Genomic DNA, 14,901 nt, shown 5'->3' on the forward strand with positions numbered 1-14,901 from the left:
CGCACTGGGGGCCTCAGTCGCGAGGGGCAGTCGCGCGCCCGCTGCTTTTTATTTTTTGTTTTATTTTTTTACCCACTGACTTTTTTTTTTCTTGCCCTGAAGGCAAAAGCGAAGGCAGGAGTTACTGCCGCGTGTGGGCTCCGTTGCCGGTGGGTGAAGGGGGCAGCAGGTCGTGTTTGGGGGCTTTTTTCTCCAGCCCATCCCCGGGCTGCAAGTTTGTGAGAGGGCTCCCCACCCCCACGCCACTTGCCCGTGGCGACTGGAGCCATGTCCTGACCGGAGTCACCCTTCTTCCCCAATGAGGTTCCCGGGCAATAGCTGCTAAAGAAGGGCTAGAACGGGCAGCACGAGCTGCCTATCTGATTATCTTTACTCATTAACTTCTAGTTGCATAATGAATCAAATCTAATATATTACAAGAGCAAACAGATCAATTCTGTAATAACAGCAGGTATGTATTCCTTGGGGCCGTTGATTGGCTTTTTTGCTGCTCACCAGTTTCAGTCCCAGCTTTCTTCTGGGAGTACCACCTCGTGGCTTCTGAGTTGTGGTCTTGCCCCATCTGTGAAAGGTGCGATTTTGGCAGAAGTTTAATTGGGTTATTGAGAGCAAAAAAGCATGCCGGTAGCAAATGATTGCTTTAACTTGATTTATTTCTTCCGCTGTTGTACCTTTCAATGGAAGGTGGCATTTATGGAGCAGTATCCCTCAATTCTGTCCCGATATCAGGGCTTTAAGCTATGGCTTCCTACCAAGCATGAGCTGGAATACTCTTGCATGGCGCCCTTCGCTGTACCCCCGTATCTCCCATGCTGCAGGGTTGCGTTCCCTTCACTGTTTTTCCTTCTTTGGTAGAAGCAAGCGTTGCGCTGCGGCTGTGGATGGAGACGGCTGGCGAGCGCAGCAAGCCCCGCGCCGCAGCGAGTCCCGCTTTCCCGAAGCGCCTGCCGGGGCCGGGGCCGGAGCCGGAGCCGCGCGTGGTGCGGAGGCGCTTGTCGCAGGCCCGGCACCGGGCCAAGCTGGCCGGGCTCTTCAGCAGCCTGCGCGAGGCTGTTCTGTCGCAAGCAGACGCCTCGGCCTCAAAGGTGCGGAGCAGGGGCTTGTTCTTTTATCTCCATTGCGTGTGTGTTTGAACTTAGCTAGTTTACTGTTTTACCCTGCGTGTGGTTTCCCTGGATCCCCTTTCCTTGGCAGCTGTCAGCTCAGCGTGAGCAGAGTGCTCCCCTCAGCGTCCCAGCATCGCAGGATTATCATGTGGCTCCGCCGCGCTTCTCTTGCAGCGGTTTCACTGCTTCTCTGTAGCGGTATTTTGGAAACTAATCAAGGCATCTCATGATGAAAGCACCCTGATTTCAGAACTAGTGCGATTAGCGGCAGAAGTTTCAGGGAAGAAAAGGGAATAGTTTATTCAATGTTAGGAGTTGCACTGTCTTGGAGATGGTCTGGAAAAAACAAGTTGGGGGGAAAAACACAGCAACCACTGCTGTTTACCGCGTTTTACTGAACCGAGAAACTGTTTAACCAAAAGAGATACTGTTTGTAAAGGTGAAGTTGTGCTACTGGAAAGGTTAATGTACTTGAGGTGGAGGGTTAAGCATCGGAAGACCTTTGATTCTTGATTTTTGCTACCAGTTCACGTAGTTAGCTTGGTTATTTTCAGTGTGTAAGATGGAGAGAGTAATGGCTCATTCAGACAAGGACTGTCCTTGTAAAGCGCTTTGAGCCGCTGAGCATGCGACCTGTGCCCAGATCGGAGCAAGCTGCAGTCACCATGATCCTGAAACAGAGACAAAACAGATGCTTGTTTGTCTAATCCAAGGGGCAGACAAAACGGATGCTTGTTTTGTCTAATCCGAAGGGCCTGTGTTAATCCTCCAATTCTTTCCACAGTGGGCCTCTGACTTTTCATGGTATTTTGGTAAGTTCCACGGATTTATTCGTAGTTAGAAACTGCTCTGTTTCGTAGTGTAATTTGCTCATGACTGACTTATGGGGCTGAGGAAGATCAATCCCTTTACAAGCCTGAAAAGCTAAGTTCACACCTCATCCTAGCGCCTACTGCTCCAAGAGAAGATCTCCTGGGGAAGCTGTGCAAGGTAGACCTATTTAAGATGACCTTGGATGGTCTCAATGATCATGTCAGACCTGAAATATTTCAGCTACGTATGTTTAAATGTATTGGCCAGATGTTCTCAGTTGTGTTAGCTATAAATGATGCAAGGATGTTGTGCTGCCTGCACAGTGAAGTGGCCCCTGTTTGCGTCAGCGTGGCTGAGAGCAGACATGGCAAAGGCTTCCCCTAGCATAATTCTCATGGGGAAATGATAAGTAAAGCCTTATGTCTGGTGTCAGTAGACATCCGTCAAGACTTTCCAGTGTGGTCTTTCTGGACATGCTCCAAGAAGAGAATGAACCAAACAAGAACAGTTGCTTATGAACAAAGAACTCGGTTAAGTAGCAAATGGTTGTGTGACTGGGTACTATGTGTAGGCATTACATAATATGAAGACTAATATTTATAGTCTATATTTAAGTTTTCTCTCTTTATTTCTTTCCCTCTCCCCGCAAGTGGATAAAGGTAGATGGTGAAACAACACAGTTGTTTTCACAGAGACTTTGAGATAACCGAAGGTCAAAATGAAGCAGAGCGTAGAAAACAGCCAAGGCATGTTACACCACGTGTCCAGTCAGAGCGGCGAGCAATCAGTTCTGATTTCTTTTTATGTTTAGTGTCAGGTTTTGCGTAAGGCTAAGAGTTGTATCCAGGAGCTGGAGCAAACCTTGGGTTCTTTGCTGAAGATGAAAGGTACCGTATGTGCGTATTTGCCTTGCACACTCTGCTGGGTCTTGCGTTTTATTTATTCAGTATAGATAGCTGGGCACACATGGAGCCCCTTAAAGCGTCAGAGGCAGCTGCAGCTTTAGCTGTGGCCATAGGGAGGGGACAGAGCAAAAGTTGGAGCCAGGGAGCCAGTCTGACCTAGAGGCACAGGAGAAGGACGGAAACCCCTCTGAGGATTGCTTCCCAAGAGCATGGGAATCAGGAGCCTCTGCTTAATAGTTTAGCCTGGGAGTGAGAACTAAGAGGCTGCGTTTTTGTTTTCTCCCAGCCACGTGGCACACGCTTGTCACCCCGCTGCCACCAGCGAGCCCGCTGCGTGCGGGCATAGGCCAGGGCCTCCCGGGGCAGGAACAGGGCTGCACTGTGCTGCTCCCTGTGCTGGAGGCTGGGGACGTGTCTTTATGTGCCTGCGGTGTCCAAAATACTGACACCTTAAAAAAAAAAAAAAAAAGTATTACTTAATGTAACTTGCACATCAAATCATTGGCGTCAATTGAAAATCCCAGTGCTTGAAATGAGCCAGTTCTGAACCCCTATCCTCTGATAACCAGTAAAGTGCAGGGGTATGTAGAGAACAGAGCAAATAGTTTGGCAGAGAGGTAAGTGATCACAAGCAGTGGAACCTGGTTAAGGAGAGTTTTGAGGTATGTGTCCCCATGACGGTTTGCTGACTGGTACTTCCCTGTGGTTTTCACCATGGGTTTCCCTGTTAGAGCAGCGTTAGAAAGGGAGCAGTAATACTAAGTCCCTCAGGGATCATAAGCTCCTGATCACCGTAGCTGCCTTGTAGCTTGAGGTGTCTCATCTCGCATCGTGTTTGCCTGATGGAAAGCTGTGGCTGTGACAGCAGAGCCCTAGTTGTCAGAATGACTTGGTTTGATTGGGATGGGGGGTGAGAGGGAAGCCAAGTGCTCCCCCCTGGAGCATGACCTGCTTCTTTCTGCTGCACCAGAGTCCTTCAGCCTGGAGGATGGGAGCCCATCCAGCTTGGAGGAAGTCAGGGAGGAATATGTCAAGAGGCACTTCAGCAATCACAGGTAAAGACTTGCACCAAGAAAGATGATGATAATTTGCACCTGCTTCCAGCCTCTCTGCAGCACTCTATCCGTGTTGCTGAATTACCAAGCAGAGGCCTGTTCTGGGGGAAAGATGAAGACATTTCACCTAGACCGTTCAGTGCATGAATGTTCTGTGCATTTGTTGGTCTCATAAAGTCAGTATTTATATTGCCTTTCCCTCCTGCATTGTCCATTTCCACCAAGGTGTTCTCATTTGTTTGCAGAGAAAAGACAGTAAAAAGCCTAGTTGGGAAGAATGGGCTTGGGCTTCACAGTGATTATGCTCGGGACCTTATTAATCCAGTTGAGAGTTACTTTGTTTTTTGGTTTTTTCCTCTGTTTCCAGCAGTGCCTCACCCTTAGAAACTGTGAGTGAGAGTAGCTCTACAGTCTGGTGTTTGAGTGAAGAATATGAAAAAAACACAACAGAGGATGATGTGAACGTGGGAGTTATCCAGTCCCCACCTACTTCATCTCCTGATCTGCTGGAATTTGAGCAGTAGGTGCACCCTTGGTTGCCTTCAGTTTGTTCATTTGTTACAACCCTGCACCCAGTGCCTGCTGTACGTGCAGCTTTGCTGGTGCCTGCCTTGCCGTGCAGAAGCCCCCAGCCAGCGACCTCGGTCCTGCTGGTGGGGAGTTGGGCACCTCCTGAGTCTCTGGCCCATGGTTGGCACACGAACGGGCTCCCAACATTGTGGCAGGACCCAGCTTTATGGCCGTTGGAGAATCCCTGAGGATTTTCCATCCATCCTCAAGGAGGAGATGAAACCTGCGTTCAGGTGTCTCAGCCCTGGTGTGGCCGTGCTTTCCAATTGCTAAGGCACCTTGCAGAGCAAGACACAACGTAACTGCTGACAGTGGTATAAGGGGCAAGCTGAAATAACACACTCATCACACATGATTTCTCCCAGCTCGTGTCCCTGTAGGTTTGTGGTATCGGTGCTGCTGTGAAGCTCTGTTCCCACAATGCAGCTGTATTTCAGGAGGGTAGAAATTGCTGTATCAGATCAGATGCACAAGCTGAGAACTGTGTGGGTTCTGGGGGAGATACAGGAACCCGAGGTAGGTACATGTGGGAAGAAGCCTTCCCTGCAATGATATTCATCCTGCCTGTACTTGGCATTGGCATGAGCTGCTTGAGCACTGATGTCCAGTGTAGAATTCAGTCTTTGACACTGGCTTTCTGTAGGATTTCAGCAGGGTAAGGCTGGAAGGATCTAGGGAGGATCAAGTGGCCTTCAGCCTATGGTCTGGATAAGAGCAGTGAGGAGGGCATTCCTCAAAATGTCTGCAGCACAGGGAGGGAGGCAGGGAACCTGCACGCTTACATCTGCATTCCCACAGCAAGAAGGTGTGAGATCCTTGGGATCAGCTCTTAGATGCCTGATACAGGGGTAAGAATCAAAGAGCAGGGTTCTGTTGTCAACGATCTACATATTTTGCCATTATAATCACAGATTAAAATTAGTGTTAAGGTAGGAGAAACTTTGAGAAAAAACAGTAAGTACATTATTCGTTGTCTTCTTCCCCTTGCTGCTAGAGAACACTAGGGTGTACTTTGGGATCATGAATACCTGTCAAAAAAGGTCAAATGATCACGTCATTATAAAAGTTTAAGAAACAGTGACTCCTCTGATCTATTCCGTATTGTCAGAGTCAAGTTTACCCCAGTTATCCAGAAAACATTAGTGAAATTTGTGTTCAGAACATCCAGCCCAGCAGCCCCCACAGCTGGAGCTGCGTCCTCTTCCAGAGCTGATGCACCGCCTTAAAGAAAAGCTTCTGCAGTTCCTCCTTTTGATCAGAGATGGTGCTTTTGGTGAAATTCCCTTGGATTGTTGAGTTTTTCATCAAGACAAGGTTGCAGCTGTGCCAGCAGATGGCACCAGCCTACTGCTGTTCCTGCCCTTGCTTCTGTGAGAGCCCAGAGATGTCTGTAGCAGAGTATCATTTACAAGACCTTGAAATGTGCTGAATCGAGATTTCCTAGGGGAAGTAAGCTCTGCTTCATCACAGACTGCACGGCAGAGCCATAAACTCCCATGTGCTCTTTCACTGACAAGATAGTCCAGTGCCCTTGCCGTGTTATGTGGACTCTGGCATTTACTCTGCAGTTTTATAGCAGACTGCAGTTGCTTTATAGCTAATCCTTCTTGCAAAATGATCTTTGATAACAGGCACAAAACAGCAAGGACTATCCAGCAAAGAAAACAACCGCCTTTTAGTGATAGACTAATCATATTATTTTGGCAGCATCAGAAATGTGTTGGGTTTTGAAGAACCGTGTATTTCCATGTCCTGCGCCAGGTACTGCAGGGACAACACAGTACTCTCTCCCCTGCAAAATGTGGTTGCCCCTAACCATCTGTGAAGGACCTCGATGGGTTCAAGGCTAATTTCCTTCGCAGCGCAGTCTAATGATAGTTGATATTCTTCTGTTTGAAAAACTTCAGATCCTTCATTTGGGGCTGGACTCAGAATCCTTGGTGAGCATAATGGCTGAAATGAGAGTGCCAATGCCCTTTAGAGTATTTTTATCTCCAGGAATGGTGGAAAAAGCTACAGAGTATGGAATTAGAAGGGTAAACATGTTTATGCTTGCATGTGGGATTATTTTAAGCCTTTCAGTATTAGTTTATTAAGTATTGAATAATAAATACTGAATAGTTTTGATTTACTTTCTCATGCCATACTTCTTAGTTATTCAAGAATTGTGCTCAGCTGGGACATCTTTCAAGTGAACATTTTGAGCCCAGTCATACACAATAACAGTGACTTTTGCCTATAGAACTTTGCTTTATGCTCCTTTAAACATGTTCTCTTTGTCTGAGAAGCTCTAAGCATTTAATAAACTTCAAGTACCCTTTAGTGCTGCTTTCTGTAGTCAACATTATTGTCCCTGGTTCAGTGTCACACCGAGCCACCAGAAGCAGCAGGCTGGTTCTGTGGTTTATACATATTGTGTTCAACTGCCATATTCACTACAGAATCTCACACAAGTCAATCTTAGGAGCGTGGTTCTTCTGATGTAAAAGGGAGGAAATTGAGCTGCCAGGAAAAACTTACTCAAGTGGAGCTTTCAGGCCTGGAGTAGTCTTCTTCTCGGTATGTACAGTACCTAATACATCAGGGTTCTGTTCTTTGTACCAGTAAAGGTACAAAAAAAAGGGCGACAGAGGATACAAAGGCAAGTACTCCAAATTTTTGAAATGCCAGAACGAGGTTTGTCTTTGCAACAAGTTGAGCCTGCAGCTGCGTGGAGCTTCATTTGTGAGGCACTCGTGCTGAGGTTCTGGCCGGAGCCTGCCTTTCACACATGAAATCTTGGTGGAATAGAGCTGCTCAAACCTGCAGATGGCATCGGGCAGCCTTCATTAGTTGTGTGAAGTCTGGGAGCGGGGAGCCAGGGAAGCGGCTGGGAATCAGAGCTGTTCCCCATCCCGTGCTGGTTTCGTAGACAGCTGCATCAGAGCCTGCTCTTACAGAGATGCTCCTCTTCCTTTCATTACAGATACCTGTGCTTTTATAAGCACACAGTGGACCTGCTGATAGAGCATGGAGTAGTTTGCACCGAAGAGGTGCTTCTTCCTGTAGTCTCCACAGCCATTTCCCACCTCTGGCAGGAGCTTTCCGAAGAAAGCAGAGAGTGCATCTTGCAGTACTGTAGACAGAGAGCCTTCCTCCTGGATCCCAAGGTTCCCTGCCAAGAGCCTGCCTGTGCTGAAGGCAGCCAGAGGGACAGCCGAGGTAACAGTGAGGAAGCCAGTGGTTCCCTGGTCTCCACGCAGGAGGAAGTAAGTGCCCAACCAGCAACTCGGCCGCCCCCGAGGCTCCCAGCCTCGAGGAGCCCGTGGGACAAGCAGCTTCTCACTGGACACTCATGGTAGCTGTAGCTGGCCTGCCCGTGGCCACGGGGACCCGCGGACGGAGGCTGTAGTCGTTTTGAATTCTCTTTCCATAAGAGACGTAGCGAGCTGTAAGCAGGCAGTGGTAGCAGTCCTGCTAAGCTCCACTGACCGGTAGCATTTCTGTGCTGAGTGACACCTGCATTCACGCTGGTTTACTCCAGGGGGAGAGAACAAGGATTATACAGTTTGTGCCCTCTGCAAACTCTCCAAGAAGCCCAGCTGGGCTAAATCTAGGAGGAATGCCCAGTTTCCCAAGGCTTGCTTTTTATTTATTTATTTATTTATTTATATGAAAGCACTTTGTGACAAAGCGTGTATTTGAAGACCAGCTCTAGTAGTGCAGGGGAAATGATGGCCCGTTCCCAGCATTCCTGCAGAGCCAAGAGTCAGTGACTCGTGGTTAGGGCATTTGTTAAAAGGAGATTAAGCAAAAGGTAACTCACTGTAAACTGTTTTTTCAGCACTGATTACCTAAGCTACTAGCTGGTCAAAGACATATGGGTAATTTTGTTTGTTGTGGGAGACAGGGAAGGAAGGTGCCAACCCTGAATATATGTTAACTGCATTGGCAAGTTCTTACTGAGTCACAGGAGACTCAGGCTGTTCATATTGCTGACACTTGGGAAGTGTCATGGGGATGCTGCATGTATGGTACTTTATGGCACAGAAAATTGTAGGAACTACGTTTGGATTAATGAGCCTGTGGGTCTGTAGCATGGAGAATCCAAACTCCATTGTCAGGCAAGTCACTGGAGTCAGTTTTGATAAAAGTGGTGGATACAGCTGAGATCTTTGTCCATAAAGAGCAGTAACAGCCCACAGCCAAGGCTGGAAGGCACAGGTATAGTCCTTTTTTTTTTTTTACTGGTGGTTTGGGAGAGTTTAATGTAAGCCTCATTCCCAGAGGCTGACACACAGGCCTAAGGGAATGGACTAATCTTGTGCTCTTAGTCATGAAATATTGTTATGCTTAATTATTCTCATCGCCACAAAACACTGTGGGTTTACTCTAACAGTAAACATGTCTGCTAAATGGAAAGAATTTCATGTTTTTTAAAACTTAATTATTAACAATTTTAGCCTAGGTAAAACTCCAAAGTGTATGGATGTGTTGACATCTAAGTATTTTCTTTGGTAGGTAATGTTTGAAGATGCATTTGATGTTGCTTCTGGTTTCCTTGACAGAAATGAGACTCAGGGAATGTCTAGTCAGAGGTAAATTTATAAACCCACCCCTTTGCCTAGATAGTGTACACACCCTTTGGAGGAAGTCAGTAGACTAACTTCACTTTTTTTGTCCCTACTTTTTAGTAAATGGTTAAAATAGAAGCCTCCAGCCATTGTGCTCACAGTAGTGCTGTCTCCTAAGGTGTGAAAGTGAAATGACTAATGAATATTTGCAGCAGAACAAGGAAGAGTCACTTATTAAGAGTGCCCAGTCAGTTCCAGATAGTAGTGGGTCCAGCTGTTTTTCTCCACCATTCCTCATGTTAATCTCTGTCCATTTGCAGGATTTGCAATGTTTGCCTGTTCCCTCTCTTTACTCGACAGGACTATGAAGGTCATAAGACATCTTCTGGATAAGTCAGATGGCTGTGAATTGTACTGTTATTCAATCAGAGAAAAATAATCTTTTTTTTTAAACATTGCCTTCCTTACCTTTTTCAAGCATTCAAGGACTTGAATCACAAGGACTTGATCAAGCTGAGGTGTGATTGACCAGCACAGTGACGTCGAAGAAACTTCTATTAAGTAATAACATATCTTTCCTCTGCAGGTCAGATCACAGTTCCCTATGAGAGAATACGTCAAATACAAAACTGGCATTGCATTTGATTTTGCCAGTAGACAGGAGAAAGACAAGAGTTGTTTTCCTCAAGAGGAAAATCGCATTGTGACTCATGCATTCTCACTTAGTCTTTGTAGTTGGTTACATTTTTTTTCTCTTTGCAACGTGTTTTTAATCTTGCTTTTTGAATCCAATTTTCCACATATTTTTGCATATTTAGAGGGTTCTTCAGTATGAGTTCTGTTCTCCCCTTCACCACCACTTCCAGAATACTATGAATAGAAGTAAGGTTGTTTGGCTGTTGATCAGAACACACTTGATTACACAATAAAGCTTAATACAAATCCATTAAATAGTGTTGATTGTTTAAATCACAACTAAATGAAATTCTTTGCTTTTGAAATAAGAAAAAAAATGTTCCTGAATGCTGCAATTTCTTGCTGTCATCTTTGCAGTTTGGAGATTAGCAGCCCCAAAGTCCAGTGTAAATCCCAAAGTAGATTAGTGTTTCGGTAGGCAACATTTAAACTGTATCCTCCTCCTTCTGTCACCCTGTGCCTGGTAATTCCAAACAGAGGTGCATGGGCAGGACTTTGTAAGATCCCAGGGAGAATATAGAAGTAAGGCCCAGAGTGAATTGTGAGGGTGGGCTCTTTTTTTACTTTTTTTTTTTAACCAAATTTGCCCATTACCAATACAAAGCTGCTGATACTAGCTCATGTGTCAGACCATTGCCACATAGTTGTGTTCACTAAAAAAAAAAAAGTCAAAGCTCTGAACACCCCTATAAAATACCTTACTGAATAACCATTGTTGCTTTTGATTATAACAAATGTATACTTTTTCCTAAAACAGTGTGAGGGCCTGGTATCATGTATCTGTGGATTTCTTTGTTGTGATAATTGTTTCTTGTATTGCATTTCTCTGAGTATCTTCCTTGCTTTTGTAAAACAGTATCTTCTCTACCCCTCCTTGTCTTGTTCAGCCGTTGCCTTTAAGATCAGATTCATCTTGAAAACAACCTAAATCTTTTTTGATATACAAGTGAAACGATGGAGAGAGAAAGTAAGTAGGAGGAGAAAAGACAGAACAGGAAATTAAATATAATTTGTGGTTCCATTTTCAGCTCGGCGTTTGGAAGCTGCACTCCTGAAAATCCAGAGGATCACCACAGACTCTATCTGCAGATCATTGACTTCCTCAAAAGCCTTTTCTTTGCTAATACGCAGTTTTGTCAGGTAAGCTTTGCCAAAGCATTCCTTATAGAAGGAGCAGTACATTTTTCTTGTGATTAGAAAGGGATTTCTTTTTCCTGCATTTTTTTCTTCTTATCCTCCAACATCATTAAAACAAGAACTTGAGGGCCACTTTAAATGTGCCATTCTACAGTTCAGCAGCCCTGACTGTAAGAGACGAGGTTTGAGGGGTTATTGCTCAAAATGGCAATGACACGAGGAAACTTTTTAATATTCTTTGCATCAAATCTCCATATGGAAAAGCTTGAGTGATCTCATCTGATCAGGCAAATCAGTGCCTGCTCATTTTGCCATTCCCTGTTACCCACAGGCTGCTGATGCGGAGCTCCCCCGGACCACCTTGTTCTTTGCCTTGGTGCCAGGCGCCCTAGTCTGGGACCTCTGTGCAAAGGCCTTGAGAACAAAGTTTTCATGTTCTCAGAAGACCCAATAAAGATCTGCTGGGCTGCCTTTTACCCTAAGCCCACTGTTGCGGGTTCACTGTTCCAGGAGCCCTTTGGTTTGCAGTGTTCTTCCTCTCTTTCTTGTTCCAATGCTGAGAAGGGAGCTGAGAACTTGCAGAGTTACATCACCAAAAGGGAGAGACCCCTCAGCACGGGGATGCGTGTTGAGTCGGCTGCGCCTCCGCGGTGGCCACGGTGGTTCTGTCTGCTGTCACCGCGCAGCTGCTGCCAGTTGCTGTTGACTGGGCAGGTGCTCAGTCACCTCAGTCAGGTGAAGGAAATAACCATGAGGGGAACAAAATAGAAACTGTCACTGCAGTTCTGTGTCTAACACGTAGTGCTGCTATTTGCCATTTTGGTCCCACCAGCTCAGAGAGATGGTAGTGCTAGGAGAGATGCAGTGAGATGGCAGGAAACACAACGAATAATTTTAAACAGGAACAGCTAGGACTCTTCATCATGAAAAAAAGAATCAAAAAAAAAGTACCCCAGACCTTGAGGCGGGGGTCGTATGGGAGGATTTAGTAAAATGGTGGTGTAGAGGTAGTACGCATAGCATATTTTAGATAGCTTCTAAAACCAGAGCTATGAAGCACCCAGTGGAATGAACAGACAGCATGTTTAAAAAAGAAATAATGGAAATTATCAGGTTTAACTTGAGGAACTCTTGCCTGATGGTGCAACAGATAGAAGGGTTCAAAAAGGCACTAGGACAATTTCTGGAGGACTAACCCACTGCTGGCTGATAAACTCGAAGGTCCAGGTACAATTTCCTATTCAGAATGTCCACCACAGATTGCAGCAAATGCCATCAGGCAGAGCACACTATTTGCACAGTCCTTGCACTTTTTGTCCGAATATCACTCTTAGGTATTGTTGGAGCTACACAGCCCTGTGGTCTGTGAATATATATTCACCTATATTCACCTTAAGAAGAGAGGTCTATGTTTTTGTAAATGACCGTGAACTAAGGCTGGCTATAAAAGAAGGAACAGCTTTATGCAAGATGCAGTATTTTTTGGATTTAAATATCCTTCGTGCATGTCATGCCCAGCGTCATTAGGCACTCGCAGCTTGTCCTTGTGCTTGGTGTTGCAGTGCTGTGTGTGAGCCCAAGTCCATCTCGCAGCTCCCAGGCCAGATGGTGTGAGAAGTTGTGTCTCTTTACAGCTTTAAGGAGGGAGTGCTGTGAGGAGAGTGGGAATGGTGGGAAGAAGCGCACTGGGAGAAACACTGAGATACTGCAGAGCGGCGGTTGACGGAGATTTTGTGGATCCAAAAAGAAACAAAAGGCTGTGTGTGCTTTCATTATGCAGGAACGTGGAGTTTTCTGTGATAACAGAGGACGATCAAAAGGGAGTTTGAGCAGGAATTATGCAGGCTATAGAGTACTGATAATGCGAAAGTCACAGTCTGTTTTGGTTTAGATAATTTCAGCACATCTGGAGAGTTCTGCCAAGAGGCCAAAAAAAATCCAACTGACAAGATTTTCTAGTTGTGAGGGCAGAAATTCAGCCCTATCTCATGGCAGACAGATTTAGGCAGGCATGGAAGTTGCTGCAGAATGGGACTAGGAGACACCACAGACACCCTGGCACTAATTCAGGCAGAGCTCAGTGTGGCCTATAAAGTTTGTCCCAGTAATTAGGTTACTCAGAGCACCAGCCTCCTGTTCTTGGCTGGGATCAGAGCCCTCGCCACTGCCTGGGCACTAACTTTGGCTTCGTTACGTTGCACTGATGTCCTGATAAACCCCTGCAGTTGGCACTGCTGGACTAGCATAAAACATCCCACGGAAAAAGTGTCCTGGTGCACCATGCGTGCACCTTAATAAAGATGAGTGGCAGATAAAACAGGAAGGCAAGGCATGCAGTGTGTGTTCGACTGAATTGGGAAGGGCAGGCAGCCTGGGGTCTCCTTTCCTTTAGCAGAGCTGAGGAGGTGAGAGGTTTTATTGCTGCACGGGATGTACCCGCTCACACCATTTCTAGTTAGATGTATAGCTAGGTGCTCTTGTTGGATCGTGTATATTTACCATTTCATAGTCACAGACCCACCAAGTGCAGCTCCTCTCAAAGCTGCTAGGGCTCTACCCCCCACTGCTGTAAAATGCTTGAGAAAGAACCACACAGGAGGAGGGAAGAAATCATTTACACAAAGAAGAGAAGGACCCTTCAATGGGCAGCGACCCGAAGGCAAGAACAGGAGCATGTTTTCTGTAGTAGAAAAAAAAAAAATCTATGCATGAGATCAGTAAAGCAATTCCATTATTTGTCCAGATTTCTTGTCTTGAGGCCACATCATAAGGGATGCTTAGCAGCAAAGTCAGTAAAACATTCATTTAGATTGAGGTCCAAATTTCGAAAGTATCTAAGTGAAGGTCTTTTTTTCTAAACTGTACTAAACATTTCTGCATCTTAAAATACACACTTTTTTCATTTTTTAAGGGATTTTAGATGAGTCATGTTGCAGGCAAGTGGGATTTAGTGCTCTGTAAGCTGTATACTTTTTTTAAAAGCACCAATTTTCAAAGGCAGTCCTACCCTAAAGAGTTTTGCATCAGTGCAGAAGGTGGACTAGATGGACTGCAGAGATGAACTCTTTCATGTCTTAGACTTTGATTTCTCAAGAGCCAGTTATTCTCTGTAAGCTGGTCAAAGAGAAGACCCTTCCCTTCTGTTGCCAAAAGAGCAGCAAAGACAAACTGAAGCACCAAAAGTTCCACAGGAACTTAAGGAAAAATTTCTTAACAGTAAGGGTGACAGAGCGCTGGAACAGGCTGCCCAGAGAGGTTGTGGAGTCTCCTTCTCTGGAGATCTTCAAAACCCGCTTGGATGCAGTCCTGTGCCACGTGCTCTAGGTGCCCTGCGTATGCAGGGGGGCTGGACTAGATGATCTCTAGAGGTCCCTTCCAACCTTAAGCATTCTGTGATTCTATGATTCTATGAAAGCCTGAAGCCAATGGAAGCTAAGGGCTCTGGGAAGCTTTCGTGTCTTCAGAGCCTGTTACATGACCCTATTGCTACTGCATTCAGTAATGCCCATGAAAATGATGTAAATTGAAACATGATGGATAGAAAGAAATTGTTTGCAGAAATTGAGACGTTCTTCATCAAGCAGCTCAGGCACTTGACTGCCCTGTGGTGGTTGCTGATTCAGGGAGGAGGGGAGGCTTGTGCCTTGTTAGCTGACACGTGCCAGTGCTGGCCAAACCAGCAACTCTCCGTTTGAAACAAAACCAACTCTTGTAGTTTTTAACTTTCCCTGCGTTTGGGGTGGTTTCAGGAAGAAGCTCTTCCGTTCGACTATGAGACCGTGATGCTGAGGTGCACTGAGACCTTTGATGATGAAGATTTGTAGATGGTATCTGTTTGCTGATGTTTTGCTGAGCATTGCTGGGTGCACGAGATATGCGAAGGGACTGCGCCTCGTTCAGCGGAGTGTCCCTGCGAGGGGAGTGTGGAGACCCTGTTGAAGTGATTTTGTTGCTGTTGGCTTCCCGTTCCCTCATCAGTGCTTCTTCATGTATCAGTTGAGTAATTTATAACTTTAAATGTTCCAAGTTTAAATTATTTATAAAATCATAACAAAGACTTTTTGTC

General features: G+C 45.7%; 1 protein-coding gene across 1 annotated transcript; it reads left to right on the top strand.

The window, feature by feature from the left end:
• The first annotated feature begins 881 nt into the window (after positions 1-881).
• On the top strand, positions 882-14,691 carry STRA8 (stimulated by retinoic acid 8). Its single transcript, XM_088532982.1, has 8 exons — positions 882-1,085; positions 2,731-2,806; positions 3,795-3,879; positions 4,247-4,399; positions 7,415-7,697; positions 8,950-9,026; positions 10,727-10,838; positions 14,585-14,691. Exons 1-8 carry the CDS (start codon positions 882-884, stop codon positions 14,657-14,659), a joined length of 1,065 nt encoding a protein of 354 aa, XP_088389108.1. The 3' UTR covers positions 14,660-14,691.
• Positions 14,692-14,901: the final 210 nt, after the last annotated feature.

This window comes from Tinamus guttatus, unplaced genomic scaffold (assembly GCF_059628265.1).
Source record: "Tinamus guttatus ecotype Peru unplaced genomic scaffold, ASM5962826v1 Tinamus_guttatus_pri_ptg000472l, whole genome shotgun sequence".
Taxonomy (NCBI): Eukaryota; Metazoa; Chordata; class Aves; order Tinamiformes; family Tinamidae; genus Tinamus; species Tinamus guttatus.

Excerpts from the sequence above, each read along its gene's own strand:
- STRA8 (XM_088532982.1), top strand. The coding sequence starts at position 882 with ATGGAGACGGCTGGCGAGCGCAGCAAGCCCCGCGCCGCAGCGAGTCCC. Across the intron at positions 2,807-3,794 it reads TTCTTTGCTGAAGATGAAAG|AGTCCTTCAGCCTGGAGGAT; the intron begins GTACCGTATGTG and ends CTGCTGCACCAG. Across the intron at positions 10,839-14,584 it reads CTAATACGCAGTTTTGTCAG|GAAGAAGCTCTTCCGTTCGA; the intron begins GTAAGCTTTGCC and ends GGGTGGTTTCAG.